The sequence below is a fragment of the Schistocerca piceifrons genome, chromosome 3, assembly GCF_021461385.2.
Source record: "Schistocerca piceifrons isolate TAMUIC-IGC-003096 chromosome 3, iqSchPice1.1, whole genome shotgun sequence".
In the NCBI taxonomy this organism is placed as follows: domain Eukaryota; kingdom Metazoa; phylum Arthropoda; class Insecta; order Orthoptera; family Acrididae; genus Schistocerca; species Schistocerca piceifrons.
Genome location: NC_060140.1, coordinates 693,869,685 through 693,893,291, shown reverse-complemented (window position 1 = coordinate 693,893,291; position 23,607 = coordinate 693,869,685). Strand labels below are relative to the sequence as shown.

At 42.6% G+C, this 23,607-nt stretch overlaps 1 protein-coding gene across 2 annotated transcripts in view; it reads right to left on the bottom strand.

The window, feature by feature from the left end:
- Positions 1 to 23,607, bottom strand: part of LOC124789684 (ATP-dependent translocase ABCB1-like) — a 238,757-nt gene that overhangs the window by 52,454 nt on the left and 162,696 nt on the right. For both annotated transcript variants that reach the window (XM_047257121.1, XM_047257119.1), the window contains one exon: positions 17,503 to 17,698. In XM_047257121.1, coding sequence (XP_047113077.1) covers positions 17,503 to 17,698 — 196 coding nt within the window. The remainder of the gene's footprint in view (positions 1 to 17,502; positions 17,699 to 23,607) is intronic.

Sequence of the window (23,607 nt, the reverse complement as noted above, 5' to 3'; positions counted from 1 at the left end):
CGTATTTGGAAAACAACATTTACATTTATAAATATTATTACTTTCTATGTGTTTGGAGAACGCTGTTGCTTCATAAATACGTCCTGAACTGACCAATAACTTCTCTAATTGCTAAAAAAGAGCACTCTGTCTTCAGGCCACAAGTGGCCCATCGGGACCATCCGACCGCCGTATCATCCTCAGCTGAGGATGCGGATAGGAGGAGCGTGTGGTCAGCACACCGCTCTCCCGGTCGTTATGATGCTTTTCTTTGACCGGAGCCGCTACCATTCGGTCGAGTAGCTCCTCAATTGGAATCACGAGGCTGAGTGCACCCCGAAAAATGGCAACAGCCCATGGCGGCCCAGATGGTCACCCATCCAAATGCCGGCCACGCCCGACAGCGCTTAACTTCGGTGATCTGACGGGAAATGGTGTATCCACAGCGGCAAGGCCGTTGCCTCTAGTTGCTAAAAGGTTTCTAATTTTACTCTGAAACTGGTTTCTTGTGGAACCTCAAACTGACATTGTAAATGAAACCAAACATTTTACTTAATCAGATATTTAAATTATTTATTTGTTTCTCCTGCTCCGATTAGGGTTATCAGGCCTTATTCTATATCGAACAATTGTTTCACACATACAGTATCTATTACAACTCAGTTACCGAAAAATAACAATTTTAATACGATAGCTAGTATTAAAATGATTTGAATGTCTGAAATGGCAATGTAAGTAAATTATAGTAACTATGAACTAATAAAGTTAACACTGGCAGTTGCGACTTTAATAACAATAATGATAGTGGCAGATTTAAGAAGAATTTATGGGCGTACAAAATAGTTATTTTCTGATATTGCGACTTCTGGGAAAAGGAAATTTAAGGAATACTGGGAAATGAGGAAGATCAGGCTGCAAAGAGGGATGTACAAAGGTAACGCGTGCGTATGGGGAAAATGGTAACCCTTATTGTTGTTAAGAAGATAGCCTGTCTTCTGAAGCTAGAAGTGTTATTTATTACTCTAATATAATTGGTTGTTACTGAGTCGCGTTCTTGCTACTGAGAAGGACTTCGCAAAGGTGACTGAACGATAGAGTGGGACAGAAAGGATTCTGCTCTGATGGGAACGGACTTCGTGAAGGTGACTGAACGGCTACATCTACATCTAGACTGTACAAGCCACCTTGCGATGTATGGCGGAGGGTGCTTAGTGTCCCACTGTCATTTGCCCCCTTCCTGTTCCAGTCGCGATTAGTTCCTGGGAAGAATGCGCGCCGGTAAGCCTCCGTGTCGGCTCGAATGTCTCTAATTTTATCTCCGTGCCTTTTGTGCGAGATATACACAGAAGGAAATAATGTATTTGTTGACTCCCCTACGAACATTCGCTCTAAGAACTGTAACACTAAATCACCCGTGATGCTGAACGCTTCTTTTGCCCGTTTGCCACTGCAGTTCCTTCATCAACTCTATGACGTTTCCCTGCTGACTAAATGAACCTGTAACAAAACATGCTGCTCTTCTATGCATCTTATCCGTTTCGTCTATCAATACTATCGTGTATGGATCCTATGTTGGTAAGTACAAAAAAAGAAGGAGTCTATAGTGTACACTGTGTTTTGGTCAAGCAAAGTCAAATGATTATGTCAGTAAAATTTCTAAAGTATAAAATAAAATTCCTTCAAACGTCTCTGTTAGATTCGTTTCTTACTATTTAACTTGTATTTCCCGCTGTCACGCTCAAATTATTTGTAATTTAGTTTCTTTACTTTCTTTTGTCTCCATTCAGTGACTCAATTACATTAAAGTATCAACTTTTCCAGTAAGCATCCAATCCTATGTACATTACCTACGTTCTGTGCTCCCAAATTTTCTTTCTCTCTTTATCGTCTGTACAAATGAATGTGTATGTTGAATTTGTCTTGTATATGGTAGCAGTACAGCATCTGGTTGTCTGCTGTGGTAGCAACTGTGTAATGTCACAGTGTGTAATTTCAGCACCATCGTGAATAAGTTTTATTCTTAATTACTCATGATGCATAGATGCTATTTGTGTCTATACGATTTATATTTGTGTTCTTGAAGTTTCCACGAGTCTTAATGGTTTTGTTTTATTCATGAATACTCACAGCATTTGTGGGTGTTTCACGCCAGCGTTGCTTAGTTTCATGTGCAAGGTGATGCAGATAAATTTCTTTGTCCGAAAGTGTTCCATAGTATTCTTGTTCACAACAATTTAACCACACCTATAGTGATGAACCTCTGAGCCTCTGACTTACTGTAATAGGCAAAATTCTTTTTATCTCTTTTCTTGTGTGTTTATCGTATATCTTTGTGTGAACTTCTCCCATGCGCGCCGAAGATTTCCTTTTCATTCATCACTGCAATATACCACACAGCACCCAATATAATAATAATAAGGTAACTGAGTTAATAAATAACGTAACAGGCAACGACAGATCACAGTTCAGAATTATTTTGTGAATTTTTAATATCATGTTTTATTTTAATAAACTACGTTAAGCTGTGATGACTGTTTCTCAGAGAAACCCGTCCACTTTTGTAAGATTATTTTAATACATCTGAAGGGCAAAAGGCAAGCCTTATGTTTGTAGACTTTGATTATCTTATTCTTTTTGTTAAGGTTTAAGCTCCTGCTTGCTCTGAATTATTTGATTTAACGATTATACTTAAATTGTTCCCATATGTTCATTCCATATATTCACTTGGTTCTTTTGTATTAATATTAACAAGTTAGTTATGCTTACCAGTTCAGTGATTAATTCATTTCTAATACTTAATTTTCCCGATTTTAATGAAATTGAGTGGTGACACAGAGAAATTTTGTGGCACACGAAACTTACAGTAGACTGCGTAGGTGGCTAACTTCCTCCAGTTTCTGTTGGCAAACTAGTCTCCAGATGCCATTAGTGCTACACGGCTGAAAGATGGAAACAGCACTGCTAACTGTCATGGATCTTCTTTCGCCGACTTGAATATGGTAGACATGTGACTGCAAGCGTCGTTAGCGAGATGGTTGCGAATGTCTCACTACAAGCTGTCACTGACTTGTTTACAAAAGACAAAATTTGGTACAATTGTATGAGAAATCTAAACTTGTCGATTAATTCCCCATGTATACAGCTCAAATGTCAAACATGGTCCACGTGGCTCATACACACTGGGCACCGCTATATTTTGTTGCTGATGTAAGACGACATCCAATCCACCAATAGGATCCAAAATGGAGGTCAAGGTACGGGTTCGGATATGTACCTTGACGTCCAAGATCACTGGATCTCAATCCACTGGATTCTTCTTCTGGGGTCATCTGAAATATGTACAGGACTCTCGCCCATAAGGCTGAAGAAATGGAGTAGCAAACTGTACAGCCTTGTCAAAATTCACATGATGATTATTAAAGCACTGCAAAACCGAGTACAACATTGCATTCAAATGGGAGGATGACATGTGGAAAACTTCCTTTAACAGATACGAGTTTACAGGGAATTGTAAGACGTAGCGTGATGAAGTATCGTGTTTTTGTTGAGATAGGCCATATGTGATATCTGCCCCCAGTCAGACAGAGACTAAATCGAAAAGTTTACATCTGAAATAAATTTATACCAACTGCGATAACACTTCATACTGATGTCAGTGCTACCTCGTAGACATATATTGGCATTTCTCTCGAAATCAGCTCTTTCGTGGACTGGTATAATTAATCTAAGAAGCAACTATGTAAAACGCGAGAGTGTTGCCACATTTTTTATGAGAAAGCGTATTACAATTGCAACTTACTCAATCCACATCAAAGTGTGCAAATAACTATTCACCGTTACTATAATGTCATGCTGACGATTGCACCCGATCTATGTGCCTAGATGACAAATATTCCAGAGGCCACCTTCAGCAGCAGCTGAGAACGTTGAGTGGTATTTTAATCCACCGCATGCTTACACTTTGTCGTTATAGCGACGCCGAAAGTGTTTTTACATATTTTTTATTCTTCTCAAAAGCACCGAATTACTAATCAAACGAGAAAATGGGAGTGAAAATTATGTTATCAGAACAGGTAAGTGTACTTGTAGCGCTTACAACACTCCTGACTCAAATGGAAACCACAAAGCATTCACTAATAAAGTTACGAGGCCTGTTCAGAAAGTAAGCTCCGATTGATTGCCAAATTGAAACCACAGTGAACATCAGAAATGTTTTACTTGTAACAATTAGCTACACCTTTCAGCTACTTCTCTACGTAGTCGCCGTTCTGACTTAGACTTTTGTCATAGCGTTGTACCAACTTTTCAATAGCCTCATCATAGAAGGCAGCCGCCAGTGCTTTCCGCCAATTCTCCACGCTGGCCTACACCTCGTTGTCTGTGTCAAAATGTTGTCTTCAAAGATAGCGGTTCATGTGACCAGAGATGAAACTCAGGGGGAGACAATTGCGGACTGTATTGTGGGTAATCTCACATTTCCATTTGAAAACGATGCAGGAGCATCTTCATTGCCCCTGCAGAATGCGGCTGAGAATTGTCTTGAAGAAGAAACAGCACGACAGTTATGTAATGTTAGCTGCATAGCTTCAGGCGAAATTTCTCACCAGGCCCTCGTACTTGGCGGCAGACACTATTTTCTAGACATCTTTACGCACTCACTGCGAGCTCAGAAATGAGAAGAGCGACGTGATGCTAACTGGGGTTATACTAGAGACACTACCCAACACATCTGTGCAAAGCTTTATCGGATTTTCATAGTCGTTTCCATTTCGCGACCGATCGGAGCTTACTTTCTGAACGCCCCTCGTACTTCCTTATTTGAAAATTGTTTTCCCTTAAAGTTACTCAAATTAAACAGAAGTCTAAAAATAAACCATGGATTATACAAAGAATAAAGGTATTATGTGGTACGAAAAAGAAACTGTATCTACTATCTGGTAACAGCTCTCATGTTCGCATTGTAATGCATTACAAAGAATACTGCATAATATTGAAGCAGGTAATCCAGAAATCTAAGCAGCTTTATTATGAGAAAAAGATAAGTACATCAGGCAACAAATAAGAAACGGCACACATCAAAAAAAGTTTTGCATCACCCCAGTTCCCAGAACTCCTGAAGATAGACGTTGACTGTGGATATTGTATCACAGACACAGTCCCTTTGATTGCTCAGAGATGTCACTAAACGCGTCCAAAGACGTAAACAACAACGCATGAGCAGCACCTGTTAGGCGGAGGGGGTCCGACAGCCGATCAGTTCTAGTCATTCCACCAGGAAGGAGGTATACAGCTCGTGTTCTCTGTAGTTCAACCATGCGTAGACGGTCAATACCGCAATTTGATTGCGTCCACAGTGTTATTTTGTGTCAGGAAGGGTTCTCAACAAGGGAAGTGTCCAGGCGTTGGAGTGAACCAAAGTGATGTTCGGATATGGAGGAGATACAGAGAGACAGGAACTGTCGATGACATACCTCGCTCAGGCTCCCCACGGGCTACTACTGCAGTGGATGACCGCTACCTAGGGATTATGGCTAGGAGGAGCCCTGAAACCAACGCCACCATGTTGAATAATGCTTTTCGTGCAACCACAGGACGTCGTGTTACGACTCAAACTGTGCGCAATAGGCTGCATGATGCGCAACTTCACTCCCGACGTCCCTGGCATTGCCCATTTTTGTAACCACGACATCATGCAGCGCCGTACAGACGAGCCCAACAACATGCCGAATGGACCGCTCAGGATTGGCTTCACGTTCTCTTCACCGATGAGTGTCGGATACACCTTCAACAAGACAGTCGTCGGAGACGTGGTTGGAGGCAACCGGTCAGGATGAACGCCATAGAAACACTGTCCAGCAAGTGCAGCAAGGTGGAGGTACTCTGATGTTTTCGGGTGGCATTATATGGGGCCGACGTACGCCGCGCGTGGTCATGCAAGGCGCCGTAACGGCTATACGATACGTGAATGTCACCCTCCGACCGATAGTGCAACCGTATCGGCAGCATATTGGCAAGGCATTCGTCTTCATGGACGAAAATTCGCGCCCCCATTGTGCACATCTTGTGATTGACTTCCTTGATGAACTTGTGGATAGTATACCACGACGAGTACAGGCATGCATCATTGCAAGAGGACGTGCTACTGGGTATTAGAGGTACCGGCGTGTACAGCAATCTGGCCAACCACCTCTGAAGGTGTCACTGTATGGTGGTACGACATGCAATGTGTGGTTTTCATGGGCAATAAAAAGGGTGGAAATGATGTTTATGTTGATATCTATTCCAATTTTCTGTACAGGTTCCAGAACTCTCGGAACCATCAAGATGCAAAACTTTTTTTGATGTGTGTCCATGGGATATAGTCAAGACAGAGACAAATGGGGCCAGAAAGGAAGAGGAACAGATAGCTCTAAAAACAAATGAGACGCTGATAAGAAGCGCAGATAGTGTTGGAAACCTCTTAAACAAGTACTTTGTTTCTGTTACTGACAGCTTGGGGTTATCAGGTTCAGTAAACAGTGGAGTGGAATTTCTGAGACCAGTCTCTGCAAAGGGAAATGACACTCACTTCTCCCAAAGAAGTAGCGTCTCTCGTAAGATCCTTTAAAAAATCAAAGTACTCTATGGTTTTGATAACATATCAATGAAGTTAATCAGAGACTGTTCGTGTGAGTTCAGTTCTTTCTAAAGTTATTTGTGTCATCAATCTCTTATCAGCGGAACATTTCCAGACTGGTTAAAAGATGCTGAAGTTAAGCCTCTTTGCAGGTAGGGGGATAAAGAATACCGTCAAATATCGGCCAATTTCATTTTTGCCAGCTTTTTCGAAAATATGGGAAAAGGTTGGCTTCGGGCTTCTGACTGCAATTAATATCCTGTCAAGTTACACTTTAGGCTTCTTAAGGGCTCTGATAGAGAAATGGCCATTCACACGTACAGTCAGAATGTGCTTAATTCACTAGATAACAAATTAGAGGCTACTGGCATTTGCTGTGGCCTGTCCAGAGTCTTTGACTGTGTGAATCACTGCATTCTTTTAAGTAAATTACAATAGAGTGGTGTCACTGTCAGTGCTGCAAAATGGTTTGACTCTTACCTAACTAACAGGAAACAAAGAGTGTCGTTGCGAAATATCTGTGGAGTGAGCAACCAGTCTTTATCTGATTGGAAATTAATACAAGTGGTGTTCCTCATGGTTCCATCTTGGATCCGTTGCATTTTGTTGTGCACATTATTGACCTCATGTCTGTTACATTGCCAGATGCTAAGTTTGTTTGGTTTGCAGATGATACAAACAGTGCAAAAAATAGTAAGTGAAATGCAGATTTCGAAATGACTGCTAAACAAATTTTGTATGCACTGATAATTGGTTTAAAGTTAATTCATCATCATTAAACTTTGAAAAGACCCACTATATGCATTTCAGAACCTGTAAGATATTTCCTTCCAGCATTTGTATAATATATGAAGCATGCAGATCGAAGAGGTTGACAGTGTTAAATTCCTGGGAATACAACTCGATAATAAATTCAGTTGATAGAGGCATATTACAGAACTGCTGAAGCGCCTAAACACGTCCGTATTTGCAGTAAGAATTGTATCAGATGTAGAAAAATAAATATAAAAAACATGCATACTTTCTTTACTTTCATTCTATTGTGTCATATGGGATCATATTTTGGGGTACTTCGTCAAACAGAGAAAAGTTTTTGTGACCAAAAGGGTGTAAGAGAAAAAGTTTTTGGAGTTCAAAAGCGTGTAACAATACTGATTTTGGTGTAAATTGAAGAGTATCACGAAGAAACCAGTTCAAGGAATTGGGAATAAGAACAATGTACAGAAAGACCTACAATCACCTACCTTGATAAAAAAGGAATTCAATATTCAGGAACCCAGATTTTACATAAATTGCCAGCATCATTAAAAACTAGATTTCAGATAAAGCACAGTTTAAACAGAGTTTGGAAGACTTTTTGGTAGGCAACTCCTTCTATTCTTAGATGAAATATCTTAACAGAGACTGAAACTTCCTGGCAGAGCACTTGCCCGCGAAAGGCAAAGGTCCCGAGTTCGAGTCTCGGTCGGGCACACAGTTTTAATCTGCCAGGAAGTTTCATATCAGCGCACACTCCGCTGCAGAGTGAAAATCTCGTTCCGTTAACAGAGACTGTTAGACTAGCTTAAGTAAAAATTTCAGTTAGATTTCAGTTTTGATAGCACTTGGTCACCATCGTCTAGATTAGGTATTTTGTGCATGATAAACTTATTGAAAGTACATAAATATATTTCATTCTGACAGCGTATTACTTCTGTAAATATTAGCAGTGACAGTGTGCTGTAATGTATTCGCGTATTCTGACAAGCTCCAGGGAAGTGAGTATTGTATTTAAATGTTCTATGATTTTTATGTTGTACTTTCTGACATGTTCCACCCGCGAGAATCATCTCATTTTTGGGTCTATGGAATGAAAGCGGTATCTAATGTAATCTTACAGTGAAGAGGGAAATAAATGATACAGTCATTTCTGAAACGATTTCACTCCAAAATCATACGTTTTGAATAACTAAGGAAAGCATTCTGCTGGTGAGTATATGAAGTATAACATGATGGGTTTTCCGATATTTAAAGAACAGAATGAAATGGATATTTAGCCATTGCTGCAGTCACTAAGTTCTGAATTCTCTTTGAAAAAAAGTCCAAAATCTTATAATAAGGTCATTTACTTGAGGAAGTAATCTGTAAACATAACCAAGTTACGTTTTTAGTATTGTTTTAAGTTGTTTCCTTTTTACTTATACATTTTCGAGGTATTGTAACTCTAAATGGACAAGATACAGTGGTGATGAAACATGGTCTATGACAATGACAACGAGGAAGAGAGAGATGGTGAAAGTGTGAAGAGACAGCGGCAGTGGGAAGGAATGAATGAGACAGTAGCAGTAAGAGAGAGCGAGAGGGAGGCACCAACAGGAGACAGTAGTAACAGGACAGAACGAATGAAACTGTTTCTTTGAGACAGGGGACAGTGACATAAAGATACGTACAAAATGGTTTCACTGATCATCACCAGCAAGAGCACTGTTACATACAGGCCGTTTCATCGAATCATCTTGAAAATACGTATATTCATGTGCAATACAATCAAGTAAACGTTGTATGGCTTGTATTTTGTTAGTGTTAAAAGTCACTGGTCCATTGTAAGGCTTTTCAAAATTAAAAACGAAGACACTTCCGAAAATAAAACATTCTTGGTACTTCCAGTACGTTGCAACTCTATAGGCTTATCTGGCGTCATTTTACATTGCACAACACTGTTCATAAATAACATCAGTTGAACTACATAACGCATAGCGCATTAGGCATTCAATAGATGGCATGCGAAGATTACCACTATTGAAAGGGCGTTTTTCCATGAGTAAAGCCTTTTGAAAAAATGACGTCGCTGTAACGAAATGGCAAAAATACGTTTACATTGTGTGGAATACATGCAGAAAGACGTATCTACGTGTACAGAATACAGTAACGTTCTTAACTCGTTTTATCAAAATTTGCAATAAGGCCCTTTCAGGAATGAGTGTATCAAATGTCAGTTAACTACGTAAAAGCAGAAGAGATTAATTAAACTACTTGAAGTTTTCTCCAGAGGCGGACTAAGAATCCTTAAGGGCAAATTAAACTGTTTTTTGATATCTCCTTCAAATTTGGTGGGAATAATTCTGCATAACTTCAACTATAAACGGAGAATTTGTGTCGGTTTCTGTTGAGCTGTGAGTTTAATGAGGCGAAGTATTGTTAACACCAGCGGAAAAATGCTGCTATTGGGGCACAAAAAAGGCTAATTGCTTCTGTTGAGAAGACTATGACTGAAAAGTAATAAGCTGCTTCATTCTACCTTCCTCAGCATCTTCAAAAATTAAAAAAAAATTTTTGGGTGCGAACATACACGCGCTTTTAATGCTGAGAGAGAAGCAAACATTGGCAGTGGGAAATAGACGGAAAATTAATAAATGGACGGTGGTTGTGATATGGAAAGGGCGAAGGAGACAATGGGAGTGTGAGAGACAGAGCGGGACACAGTGTAGTTGACAGTCACAGGACAGTACTAGGAAAACAGTGAAGGTGACAGTGCCAGTGTGCGATGAATAAAGAGAAGAAGAATGTGCAAATGGACAAGATACAGTGGTGATGACAGATGGTCTATGACAATGACAACGAGTAAGAGAGAGATGGTGGCAGTGTGAAGAGACAGCAGCAGTGGGAAGGAATGAATGAGACAGTAGCAGTAAGAGAGAGCGAAAGGGAGACACCGACAGGAGACAGTAGTAACAGGACAGAACGAATGAAACTGTTTCTGTGAGACAGGGGACAGTGACATAAAGATACAAAGAGATAATGACAATGAGACAGGCTGAATGACTGAGTCGGTAAGGGCAGGTGGATTTTGATGTGAATGAGCAACTTGTAGCGATGAACTAGTGGATGTAAGCTTGTTACGGTTAGCGGAGCTTGTTGGCGTGAGATACGAGATGTATTTTAAAAGGAACCCTAATATGTTCGCAAGTCAAAGTTTTTGGGAAAATTTTTAAAGGTGCTGAGGAATGTAGAATGAGGTAACTGGTAACCCACTTTTCAGTCAAAGTCTTTTAAACAGGAGCATATTCGCCTTTTTTGGGCTCCGATAGGAGCATTTTTCCACTGGTTTTCTCTATCACAGCAGGGCACGTTGCTCAAATAAAAAGAGATGTTTAGGCAGTAAAATTTGGTAGGTAATGTGAAATCGAAACAATGCAAAACTAATTTTAGGACTCAGATCGGATTTTATGTTCACAAAAATGTTATATGTGGTTCAGTAATACAACATGGGGTTCCCACAGCCCTTCTGATGATAATGGAGACACTTTACAGCATTTTCCTTCGTGATACGTCACTTCATAAATTACTTTTTCGTTTCATACCAGGTTTTTCGTGTGCATGTACGGTAAGTTTGAACCTCTGAATCTCGGAAATGGATCAAGATGTCAAGAAAAATTCCAAGATCTTTCGAGATTGGAATCTAAGGAATATGTCGTAAAAATTTCAGCCGTTTGCTGTGCATAGCAGAAGCCGCCGCACCGTTTCGGTATCCAAAAACTATGTTTTTCGGGTTTTCTCAGGAACCGCACATGAACTAAATGGTACCTCCATACGCCCCTTAAAGCTCACCGTAGACCACATACAATACAAAAATAACCAACGGATTTACTCCATTTGCCGAAGCTGGAGGAAGTGTGTGACATTCAATGTTGACCCTTGCCGTAGGATAACGGCCTCGCCATAGTGGTAACATCGGTTCCCGTCAGATCATGGAAGCGCTTTCGCGTTTGGCTAGCACTTGGATGGGTCACCGTCCAGGTCCACCGACTGTTGTTGGTAGGCGAGGTGCACTCAGCCCTTGTGAGGCCTATTGAGGAGCTACTTGATTGAGAAGTAGCGCCACCAGTCACAAAAACTGACAACGGCCGGGAGAACGGTGTGTTGACCAAATGGTTCAAATGGTTCTGAGCATTATGGGACTTAACTTTTGAGGTCATCAGTCCCCTAGAACTTAGAACTACTTAAACCTAACTAACCTTATGACATCACACACATCTGTGCCCGAGGCAGGATTCGAACCTGCGACCGTAGCGGTCGCGCGGTTCCAGAACTGCTCGGCCACTCTGGCTGCCCAGTGTGTTCGCCAACCAAATGCCCCTCCGTATCCGCATCGGGAGACGCATAATGGCTGAGGATGAGACGGCGGCCGGTCGGTCCCGCTGGACCTTCACGGCATGTGCGGACGATGTGTAGGATAATTACAGTAAGAAGTCCCTTCTGTTAGGTATACAAATGGTCCACAGCCCAAAGGCTTTCCCAAAACTTGAATCTACCTTTCTGTCTTAAATAGAACCCCAGGTATGAGCCCCGTATGTGCTGTCGCATGTTTACCGATAAAATCACGAATAATCATATACGTCAACAGATGGATCTGTTGTTAATCGAAATACTTTCTAAAACACAGTGACTTTTCAGTGTGCCGATTTGAATGGTTATATATAGCCATGTTAAATACAATTAATTAAAGTTAATTATATTGAATAATATCATGTAAGCAGACTAGCCACGGTGTAGCATTGTATACCGTTTACGTAAACTGATCATAAAAACTTCATTGAGGCAAAAAAATTATTTCGCTCTATGAGCGTTGCGGATGGCTCTGCTTTAATTTGGTGTATTTGGAATGCAGTGAGTAAGTTAAAAAATGAAAGAGTGATTGAACATACGGAGGAATCTAAATATCTCTTATGGACAATGATGTTTACGTGTACGTCTTGTATAAGTCGCCTTCTTTGCCATTATTATTGTCTACCAAAAGGACTGAAATGGAAATGGAAAGTGCAGCGCCATGAGCACCTGAACTGAACGCTACCAAAGTCAGAATTGCCCGTCAAATGGGAAATATTGACTAAAATGTCAACCTTATGTGAGCTCACTTTCAGTACGGAAGAAAGTCATTCTACAGGTGGAAGAATGGGATGAGTGCGTTGCCTACTGAGTGTTCGTAACATGATTGGGATTTTTGGGTAGCGATTACAACACAGCATGCATAGCTCATCGCCTTCTTTCGGGCTCTGAGAGCGGCCGAAGCACTGGCATGAGGGATTGGAAGCAGATTCTGACAGTTCGCACAGATAACTGACTGCAGTAGAACGATCACAGAACGAGTAGCGAGGAGATGAACTCAGGGCAACTGGGTGGCAAGAAGAGTAATCGCGTGTCCTTCAAGAAGATCGTAGGATTGTTCAGCTGGCTCTGACGAACATTCATTTGTATAATAACAGCTGGGACCTCATTGAAGCTCACAGGGAGAGCGTCGCCACGAACGTCATAAACAGTGTACTGGAAGCTGGGTTGAGATCTCGCGTTCTAGTGCGTCGTTTACTTTATCGCGAACACCGGTGACTTGGGTGGTGTAGAACCAGAGTCCGATCGGACTTCGAGTGAGATTCTGTGGTGTTCACGGAAGAGTCTCGCTTCTGTTTGTGAGTGTGATATCGACACCAATGTATCCTCAAACGATCTAGAAAAAGTTTCTCTTATTACCGCAATGTTATTGTGGGGAGCTCTTAGATAGATCTGGTAACTGTTGAAGGCATACTGAATGATCTTCAACACGTGACAAAAATGATATACCCTGTTATCATACCCTCCACAACAAGGGCACCAGAGTGTACATTCCGGTAGGATAATGCAATACTCTATGCTCCAGTCCACACTACAAACCCCTTGAGCAATCTACAGATCCTAATCTGCTCTGATCTTCACCTGCAGACCACGTCTGGGATGCGATAGTAAGACGTATACTTTTATATCAATCTCCAGCCAGCAATCTTCATCAATAGAGACGTATATTACAGGCATGGCGAGAAATTCCTCAATATACCATTCGTAGGCTGTTTCCTTCCACGAATAAATGACCGTATTCGTGGCCCTCGTGCTTCACACCTTGTACTGATGCTTGCGACGGATGACAGTTTCAAATGGAGTGCAAATTTAATTATTTAATACCTGTTATACGATGAACATTTTCAGAAAGTTTGATGAATATCGGAAAGGTGCTTCAAGTTATAACACTTTCCATTCTTGTCATTATATTTCACCTACAAGGAGAATTCAGAGACCACCTTCCCCACAAAGCTGCAGCTGGGAGGACCGCATCCTACACAATTCCGAAATGGATCACCAAACTCTAGCTGACAGACTGTTTCAGCCAGGTTCAGGCACCTTCTAAGGTCACCCGTTAAGAGTGTTTAGCGACCCGTCGGTCAAGAGGTCTTTACAAATGAAGCACATATTAGGGTCATCCTCGCACAAACGAAAGAATGGCTGACATCTAAACAGGTGTCCAAGGAATAGAAAAGCAACTGAAATCACTCAACAGAGGAAAGTCCACTGGACCTGACGGGACACCAATTCGATTCTACACAGAGTACGCGAAAGAACTTGCCCCCATTCTAACAGCCGTGTAGCGCAAGTCTCTAGAGGAACGGAAGGTTCCAAATGATTGGAAAAGAGCACCGGTAGTTCCAGTTTTCAAGAAGGGTCGTCGAGCAGATGCGCAAAACTATAGGCCTATATCTCTGACATCGATCTGTTGTAGAATTTTAGAACATGTTTTTTGCTCGCGTATCATGTAATTTCTGGAAATCCAGAATCTACTCTGTAGGAATCAACATGGATTCCGGAAACAGCGATCGTGTGAGAACCAACTCGCTTTATTTGTTCATGAGACCCATAAAATATTATATACAGGCTCCCAGGTAGATGCCATTTTCCTTGACTTCCGGAAGGCGTTAGATACAGTTTCGTTCTGTCGCCTGATAAACAAAGTAAGAGCCTACGGAATATCAGACCAGCTGTGTGGCTGGATTGAAGAGTTTTTAGCAAACAGAACACAGCATGTTGTTCTCAATGGAGAGACGTCTACAGACGTTAAAGTAACCTCTGGCGTGCCACAGGGGAGTGTTATGGGACCATTGCTTTTCACAATATATATAAATGACCTAGTAGATAGTGTCGGAAGTTCTATGCGGCTTTTCGTGGATGATGCTGTAGTATACAGAGAAGTTGCAGCATTAGAAAATTGTAGCGAAATGCAGGAAGATCTGCAGCGGATAGGCACTTGGTGCAGGGAGTGGCAACTGACCCTTAACATAGACAAATGTAATGTATTGCGAATACATAGAAAGGAGGATCCTTTATTGTATGATTATATGATAGCGGTACGAACATTTGTAGCAGTTGCTTCTGTAAAATATCTGGGAGTATGCGTACGGAACGATTTGAAGTGGAATGACCATATAAAATTATATGTTGGTACGGCGGGTGCCAGGTTGAGATTCATTGGGAAAGTCCTTAAAAAAAAATAGTCCATCAACAAAGGAGGTGGCTTACAAAACACTCGTTCGACCTATACTTGAGTGTTGCTCATCAGTGTGGGATCCGTACCAGGTCTGGTTGATAGAGGAGATAGAGAAGATCCAAAGAAGAGCGGAGCGTTTCGTTCCAGGGTTATTTGGTAAGCGTGATAGCGTTACGGAGATGTTTAGCAAACTCAAGTGGCAGACTGCGAGAGAGGCGCTCTGCATCGCGGTATAGCTTGCTGTCCAGGTTTCGAGAGGGTGCGTTTCTGGATGAGGTATCGAATATATTGCTTCCTCCAACTTATACCTCCAGTGGAGATCACGAATGTAAAATTAAAGAGATTCGAGCGCGCACGGAGGCTTTCCGGCAGTCGTTCTTCCCGCGAACCATACGCGACTGGAACAGGAAAGGGAGGTAATGACAGTGGCACGTAAAGTTCCCTCCGCCACACACTGTTGGGTGGCTTGCGGAGTATAAATGTAGATGTAGATGAAAACAAACGAGCTACAGGTTGTAAAATGAAAACGGTTGAAGGAATCGTAATGCCATTGCTTACGGAAAAAGATGTGTAGAAGCGCACATCCACGTGACGGCAGAGAGAGCACGTTAACGCTTCAAACGATCATCGCATTCAGTAGGGCTGGAAACAGAGAATTAGAGGCTTTAAAAGAAGGTCAAAGGGATGAAGAATCTTTCTTTATAGCGGAATGAGTGCGTAGAACGGAAACTGATCAAAGAATGGCACAGGTGTACACAAAGCACTGCATGGCTGTTGCGATGACGACGCTCGCTCAGTCCTACCCCTGGGGGACTGGCTGCACCGTTAACTCGTCGATCTCGAATAATGAGGGCATCCCACTTGCTGGAAAATGGTATCGGTAATGCAGTGTGGTGTTCCAGACCGTGTGTCAACGCCCAACGACATCCGTCCTTCCTTGAATCGCCTGTACCAATCCTCGATCCTTGCAACGACTTCAGTGCTCTTCGTACACTTGTGCCATTCTTCGATAAATTTCCATTCTCCGCACTCCTTCCACTGCCACAAAACGCAATACACCAGTTTGCTCTTCTATTGGAGCCTCCATTTCTTTGTTTCCGGGACAAGGAAACGAAGTGGCAATCGGATTTTTAATTTTTTTTTTGTATTTATGGTATTATGTGAAGTTCATAACTGAAATATCTGTCACATCAAGCAGTCAATGTAACTCTAAAGAAATTCTCAGGAAAATTGAATTTGAAAGTTCCTGAAGAACTTTAATTCACTAAAATTGAGGTGATTTTCACAACAGGCTGCGTCTATCACTCGGTAGCGTCGGAGACTGTTAATTGGGTACTGAAGCGATCGCTAGTTTCAATATTGGTATGGTTTTTCCTTTCGTTATAACTTTTTTGGTTAAGTTCGAATACCTACATAATTTAAAAATAAAATCCATCAAATATACCTAATTAAAAAATAATAATCAACGTTGAAACAAAAAATGCGTGTCTTCTTTTCTCTAATTGTAAATATAAATTCTTAACTAACGATGTAAAATAACAAGTTGTTAATAAAGATTGCTTTAACTAAAGGAAAACATTACAAATGTATTAAATATCTTTTATAAAATGTCTATAATAAAGAATTTATATTTCCAATGAAAACTGAAGTTTTGCATGCGATACGTAATAAGAAGTAAGAAGACGTGCATTTTTCATAAAATATGTTGACTAGGTATGTGTTAATTAGCATACATTTGATGACTTTTACACTTAAGTAATGTATATACTCAAGAAAAACGCCACATCGATATGCGAACCAGCGATCCGCTGATTACCTGATCACCAGTCTCCTACGCTACCGAGTGAGCCGCACAGCCGGTCATGAAAAATGGCCTTTAGTTTAATGAATTACAGTCCCTCGGAAAATTTCAAAGTCGATTTTCTGGAAAACTTTTAAAGCTTGCATGGAACTACTTTGGGTGACTGATATGTGTTCTGAACTTCACGTACCGTAAATGTAATTTTTTTTTAATAAGTGCTATTGCTGGATGGTCTCCTCGTGATTGCAGCGGATGATGGACGCGTGCACGTGCTCGTTCTGTCGTCGCATTGGTGTCCGCATATGTCCCACTAGCAGTGAATTTGGGGACCCAGCGCTTTTATATGGACCACAACTGTTTCTGCAGGCGTTTCATTACGAACCCTTCGGGGGTTTACATTCTAAAGCCTCCGCCTAATTTGAATATCCCGAATGGGGAGGAAATCGCCTATTCTTTTTCAAAGGAAGTGTATTGTACTTGCGATTACAACACGAAAAACCTAAATCTGGAGAGCCTGATACAGAACTCAGCCCCAGTATTCTCGAATGGAAGTACAGTATTTCAGCCATACTGCATTCGACGGAATTACTCCGAGGAAAATCATCAAATACAAACAAAATAAATGGTGTCTGCATGAATGCTGTGCAAGTAAACACTCGTCGAAAAGGGCTTCTACACGAGCATGGATTTGGTGAATGGGTACTTAGACGTCAGTATTGTCTTCTTATACGAGGAATTTGTTTTACTTCTTTAGTGTTATTTCTGTGGAGCGCTGGAACTTACCCTTCTGTTCCGGGGCCATGAGGTCTGCGGACAGCTGAGCCGTGACGAGCGTGTGGTAGTGTCCCTGCAGCGTCATCAGCTGGTCGTGGCTGCCCTGCTCGACCACGTTGCCTCCCGCCAGCACCACGATCCTGTCTGCGTTCCGCACCGTCGACAGCCGATGAGCCACGATGATGGTTGTGCGACCCAAGCTGGCCTGCATAGTTATAGCATAACCGTGTCCATTGTTTCTGAAGCCTTCACAATGCGTTACATGCACTTACACGCTACATCGAAACTCAAAAGCGGTTGTTGTTCCTCATGTTCAGTTCATGACTATGAAGAGACGGTTGACGGGGGGGTGGGGGGGGGGGAGGCTCAACTATTATGAAAATGGTTCAGTAGCTGCTGTTGGAGCATTGGAGGGGCGGTGAGGCAGTAGTGACGGATACTTTAGTTATAGTTCGAGCAAAATAATTCTACTACTGATAAGTGTAAGAGAAAAAAGCGGTGTTGCTAGTTAGTATTCAGTGTGCCAAGTGCTCATACGATCGATTCCAATAATTCCTTATTCGGTTCTCCCCTATTCGCTTTGTATAAAATCCCTGTCCGGCAACGATCTGCCCGTACCTGCAAAATTGGCAACACAACAAGCTTCAGTTTGATGTACTGCCGCCGCTTAGGCCAAAGGCGATAAGAAGCTTCAGTTTAGCGGCTGCCGATGTATTTGAATCTTCTACAGAATGTAATTCCTAGCATCAACGTGGTCACGCAAAGTCATAGAAGTGCCTGAAGCTCGTAAATTGCATCACCGAACGCTGTTGCATATGAATAAAAGCAGTAAATACAGACGAAGGTGTCAAGCTTAAGACACGTAAGAGTCGTGAATTCAGCGCCTCCCACCACTACTGCCGCTACACGGCATCGCTCCACTCGCTGGACTCTGCCCGATTCATCGTCTCGCGTTGCTGTACTGCTCGGGACTTCGCCAGCGATGCTCAACTATAGGTCGTAGACTCGGAAATACATTCTAAGCAAACTAATAAAAAGAAAGGGAACGACGCACCACGAAGAAATATCCGAAAGGAAATCGGCATATGTAATGTACACACACAGACAAACAAATGATTACAATATAATTGCGTAGGCTTCCGCGGCCAGAGTCAGTCGACATAAAAGTTTTCTGGGTTTGGTACCGCGTCATAATGTAAAAACTACTGCTGCTATAGAAAAGCCAACGTTTCGGCCACGATTGCAGCGGCCTTCTTCTGGGTCTAGACCCAGAAGAAGGCCGCTGCAATCGTGGCCGAAACGTTGGCTTTTCTATAGCAGCAGTAGTTTTTACATTATGACGCGGTACCAAACCCAGAAAACTTTTATGTCAAATGATTACAATTTCAGAAAAAATGGCTAATCTATAGAAGACAAAGAACGTCACAAATCGAGCAGATCAATAAAGCTTTTGTACACCTCTGGCCATTATGCAAGCAGCTATTCGGCTTGGCACTGATTGACAGAGATGTCCTCCTGAGGGATATCGTGCCAAATTCTGTCAGAGTGGTGCGTTAGATCGTCAGGATCCGGATATTGTTGGAGGTCCCCGCCCACAATGTTCCAAACTTTCTCAACAGGGGACAAAATCCAGGCCGAAGATGCGTCTGGAAATGCCCCGGACAACAGTGGGATACCAACATGACTGTCGCCCGCCATAAGACACGACTACCAGGAGTGACGGTCTGGAGTGGCATTTCTTTTCATAGCTGGACCCATTTCTTTGTTATCCGTGGCACTCTTACAGCACAGCGATGTATCGACGATATTCAACGTCTTGTTTTGTTTTCCTTCATGCAAGCCATCCTGGGCTTACAGTAAGAGAATGCCCGTCCGCATTCCCCAATTGAGAACGTCTGGAGCATTACGAGTAGGGCTCTCCAACCAGCTCGCGATTTTGACGATCTAAGGCACCAATTGGACATAATTTGGCACGATATCCAACAGGAGTAGATCCAAGAACTCTTCCAACCAATGCCAAGCCGAATAAATGCTTGGATAAGGGCCAGAGGTGGACGAAAGCGTTATTGACTAGCTCAATTCGTGAAGCCCTTTCTCTTGATTAAATTATCTAATTTTTTTGAAATTGTTGTCACTTTTTGTCTGTTCATGTACATTACATCTACGTATATCCTTCCCATTCGGATAATGCCTTCGTTGTGTACCTTTTTTCTCTTAGAGTGCATTTTGTTTGGATATCTGTGCTGTTGTGACCAATATCGTGTGGAAAAATCTGAGCTTGTTCACTTTATTATCAAGAGATTGCATCCTGTTAAGAGACATACATTCAAACTCGCCATTCAATGAATTTTTTTTTACGTGAACTGCAAACCGGTCAATTATTGCAAAGTCGTTCTGTACTTCGATTGTCTACCGCCAAGCGTGCTGCATTCTTTGTCTGGCAAAGTGAAGGTAAACCTGTAGTCGAATCTACGGACGCATAGTTGTCTCATCAATCATGTGTTTGCACGACAGAATTCTGTCTTCTCCCTCTGAACGTCAGAGAAAGACCCTGTTTGCTGTTTTATAACTCACTGGTTGTTCACGATATTCGGGGCTGGCTTGCTTTTCTGGAGTCGTTAGGCCAAGTACATCATGAGGATGCTGCCTGTAACAGTGCTATGAAATGATCGTATGGCATTGTTGGCCGGGAGGCCCCATTCGGGGGACTTCGGCCGCCGTATTGCAAGTCCTCTTTAGGTGACGCCACATCGGTGACTTGCGAGTCAATGATGATGTAAGACACACAACACCCAGTCCCCTGCCGGGAATCGAACCTGGGCCCCTTGCATGGTAGGCGGCAACGCTACCGCTACGCTACGGAGGCGAAAACAGTCCTATTTCACGCTTCGATGGTCACTTTCATGATGTCATGTACAAGAACTTTGGTGAGATCGGGATTAAGCTAGGACAGCTCCTACGTCTACATCTACACTTCTCTGCCGTTCGCACTTACGTACACGGCAGATGGTTCATCGAACCGCTTTCTATTTCTCTACCGTTATACTGTCGACAGTGGGTGGGAAAAACGAACACTTAAATCTTTTCGTAGGAGCTCTGACCTCTCTTATTTTATTAAGCTGACCATTTCTTCCTATGTAGGTTGGCGTCAATAAAATATATTCGCATTCAGAAGAGAAAGTTGGTGACTGAAATTTCGCGAAAAGTTATCAGCGTAAAGAAAAACGCCTTTGTTTTAGTGATTGCCCACCTTCTTTATCATATCCGTGACATTTTCTCCCCTATTTTGTGATAATACAAAACGAGATTTTCTTCTTTCGACTTTTTCGATGTTCTCTGTCGATCCTATCTGACAGTATTCCATATCGCACAGCAGTACTCTGGCAGAGGACAGACAAGGACAGTGCAGGCATCTTCTTTAGTAGACCGGTTGCACCATTTAAGTGTCCTTCCAATAAAGAAATCTTTGGTTTGACTTCCTCAGAACGTTATCTAAATGATCATTTCAATCTCGGTTGTTCGTAATTGTAATAGCTAGGTGGTGGTGTTAAGTTCCTATGGGACCAAACTGCTGAGGTCATCGGTCCCTAGGCTTACACACTACTTAATCTAACTTCCTTACGCTGAGGACAACACACATACCTATGCGCGAGAGAGGACTGAATCTCCGACGGGGGGAGCCGCGCGAACCGTGGCAAGACGCCCTTAGACTGCGCGGCTGCCTAGCCTGGCCAATTCCTAGGTCTTAAGTTGAACCAACAGCCTTCAGATTTGTGTAATTTATCGTGTAACCGAAATATTTCATTTGCAACGCTTTCAGGGCTATAGATGTACTTCCCGTTCCGTCTAGACATAATATCCACTGTTGAAAGAGAGAATTTGTTTCATGTTCACGGAACAAATTTCCTATTTCAAATTCTATCTGTGAGATTGGGATATGGCATTCATTACCTATCCAATCTTTTAATATTACTCCGAGTATTATAGGTTGTGTAGAGATTCCTTTGGTGCGGTTCTCATGGGTAATGGAATTGTACTGTTCGGGGGCCACCATTGGACAAACATAATTTGATTGTTGTCGTTGTTTATTGAGAAATGATTGATAACAACTGATTACTGTGAAGTGAAAGTAGTGAGTAGTCACTTATTATTTTTTTTTCTTTATTGGATTTGAAAAAACATAATGAGAATAGAAACAAACAATAAAAACAGGCGATACAACGGTGACATTGTAGAAAACTGTAAAATGGCGGTAAGGTGTGGAGTTTAAAATATAAAAAACACTGCGGTGATAATGCGGATGAAGAAGTAGACAGGCACAATTAAAAAACACGGCGACAGTGTGGTTTCTGTTCGCACGAGATAAAAACACAACTAGCGACAGTATGGCGGCTGTTCGCAACACTGACAGGGAACGCACAACATTGAACACTCACTTATAACAGCACTATACAGGTGACACAGCAGCAGATGGGAGGGGGGGAAGGGGGAGGACCCGGACCTATGACGGGGAGGAGGTGGGAGGAGAGGAAAAGAAAAAGGGGGAGCCGATGGAGGGAGGGGACATAGAAAAGAGGGGGCCGGGCGGACTCGAGGAGGAGTGGGAAAGGCAGTGGAGGGGAGAGCCAAAAGGACTCAGGGGAGAGAAAGGAGAGGGTAGGCAGGGAAAAGCAGGATGGAAGGAGGGAAGAGGGAGCCTGGGGAAAGGACAGGGGAAAGGAGGGGGAAGTGAGGATCAGAGTTCATAGGAGGGAGAGAGGGCACCATCCAGGAGGGGGAGTTGACGGAAGCCACCTTGGGAAAGGAGATGAAGGGTGTAGACATGGAGGGTAAAGGGGACACAACAGTGATGGGTGGCAGAGGGCGGGGTTTGGAGAGGAGAGGAGCCACCAGGGGATGAGAGGGATCAAGGTGGCGGGAGGTGTTAAGTATGCGGATATGTTTGAGGAATAGGAGCAGATGGGGGAAAGGAATCAGGTCATAGAGGATCCGCGTGGAGGACAGGGGACATATATGGAAGGTGAGGCAGAGTGCATGGCGCTTGAGGATCTGGAAGAACTTATAGAATTTAGGGGGGAGCCACTTATTAAACTCGCTCTGTTTATGGACTGTTTACATCTTTTCCGTCAAACAGTGTTTAATCTGAGGACAAGGTACTACGTACATTGTGCATTCAGTGGAATTATTATTTAAGAACGGGTTGCCATTGCAGAAATACACAGTGTGCAAAACTTAAGGACGAAAGTAGCTTTCTCATGGAGCGCCGCTGCCAAGAAACATAGGTCGAAGAAGTTGGACCATACATAGAAAAACCTGCCACGTATAGTATAGCCTCTATAGTTTCATGAAGTTCCGATAGGTGGTGGCGCTATACGTAACCTCAAATTGGCTTCGAAGCAGAGAGCTGTCATTGAGTTTGTTTTGTCGGAAAATCAGAGCATCGCAGATATTCATAGAAACTTGTAGAATGTCTGTGGAGACCTGGCAGTGAACAAATGCACGGTATGTCGTTGGGCGAGGCCTCTGTCATCATTGTAACAAGGTCGTGCAAACCTGTACGATCTTCCGTGTGCCGGCCGGCCGCACGCAGCTGTGACTCGTATAACGTGCGGGAATTCTCGTTCGAGGTGAGCGACGGATCACAGTCAGACATCTCGCTGCTCATCTAGACGTCCTGTTGATAGTGCTGACAAACTCGTTCACCGGTTGGGGTACTCAAATGCGTGTATCTGCTGGGTTCCTCGCCGCCTAACAGAAAACTTCCCTCTGGCGCAATGAAGGATGCAAGCAGTTCGTGGATGGTGGGGAGGTTATTGACACAGCAAGGCGTTGGCACCGACCTAGACCAGTAGAGTGGTATGATGCAGGCATAAAGACCCTCCCAAAAAAGTAGCGTAAGGCCGTCCCACTGAATGGAGATTCTGTTGAAAAATGGAATTTTATAGCCAAAAGAATAGGGAATAAAATGACCTATTGCAATACTGAACAGAGCCAACTTTTTTGCAGAAAGAAAATGTGTTGCATTACTTATTGGACGCCCCTCCTATATTTCATGTTCCTGTTATGAAAAAGGCGTTAGCCTTAGAAAGTGAGGTTTCACATCCCCATTGCCTT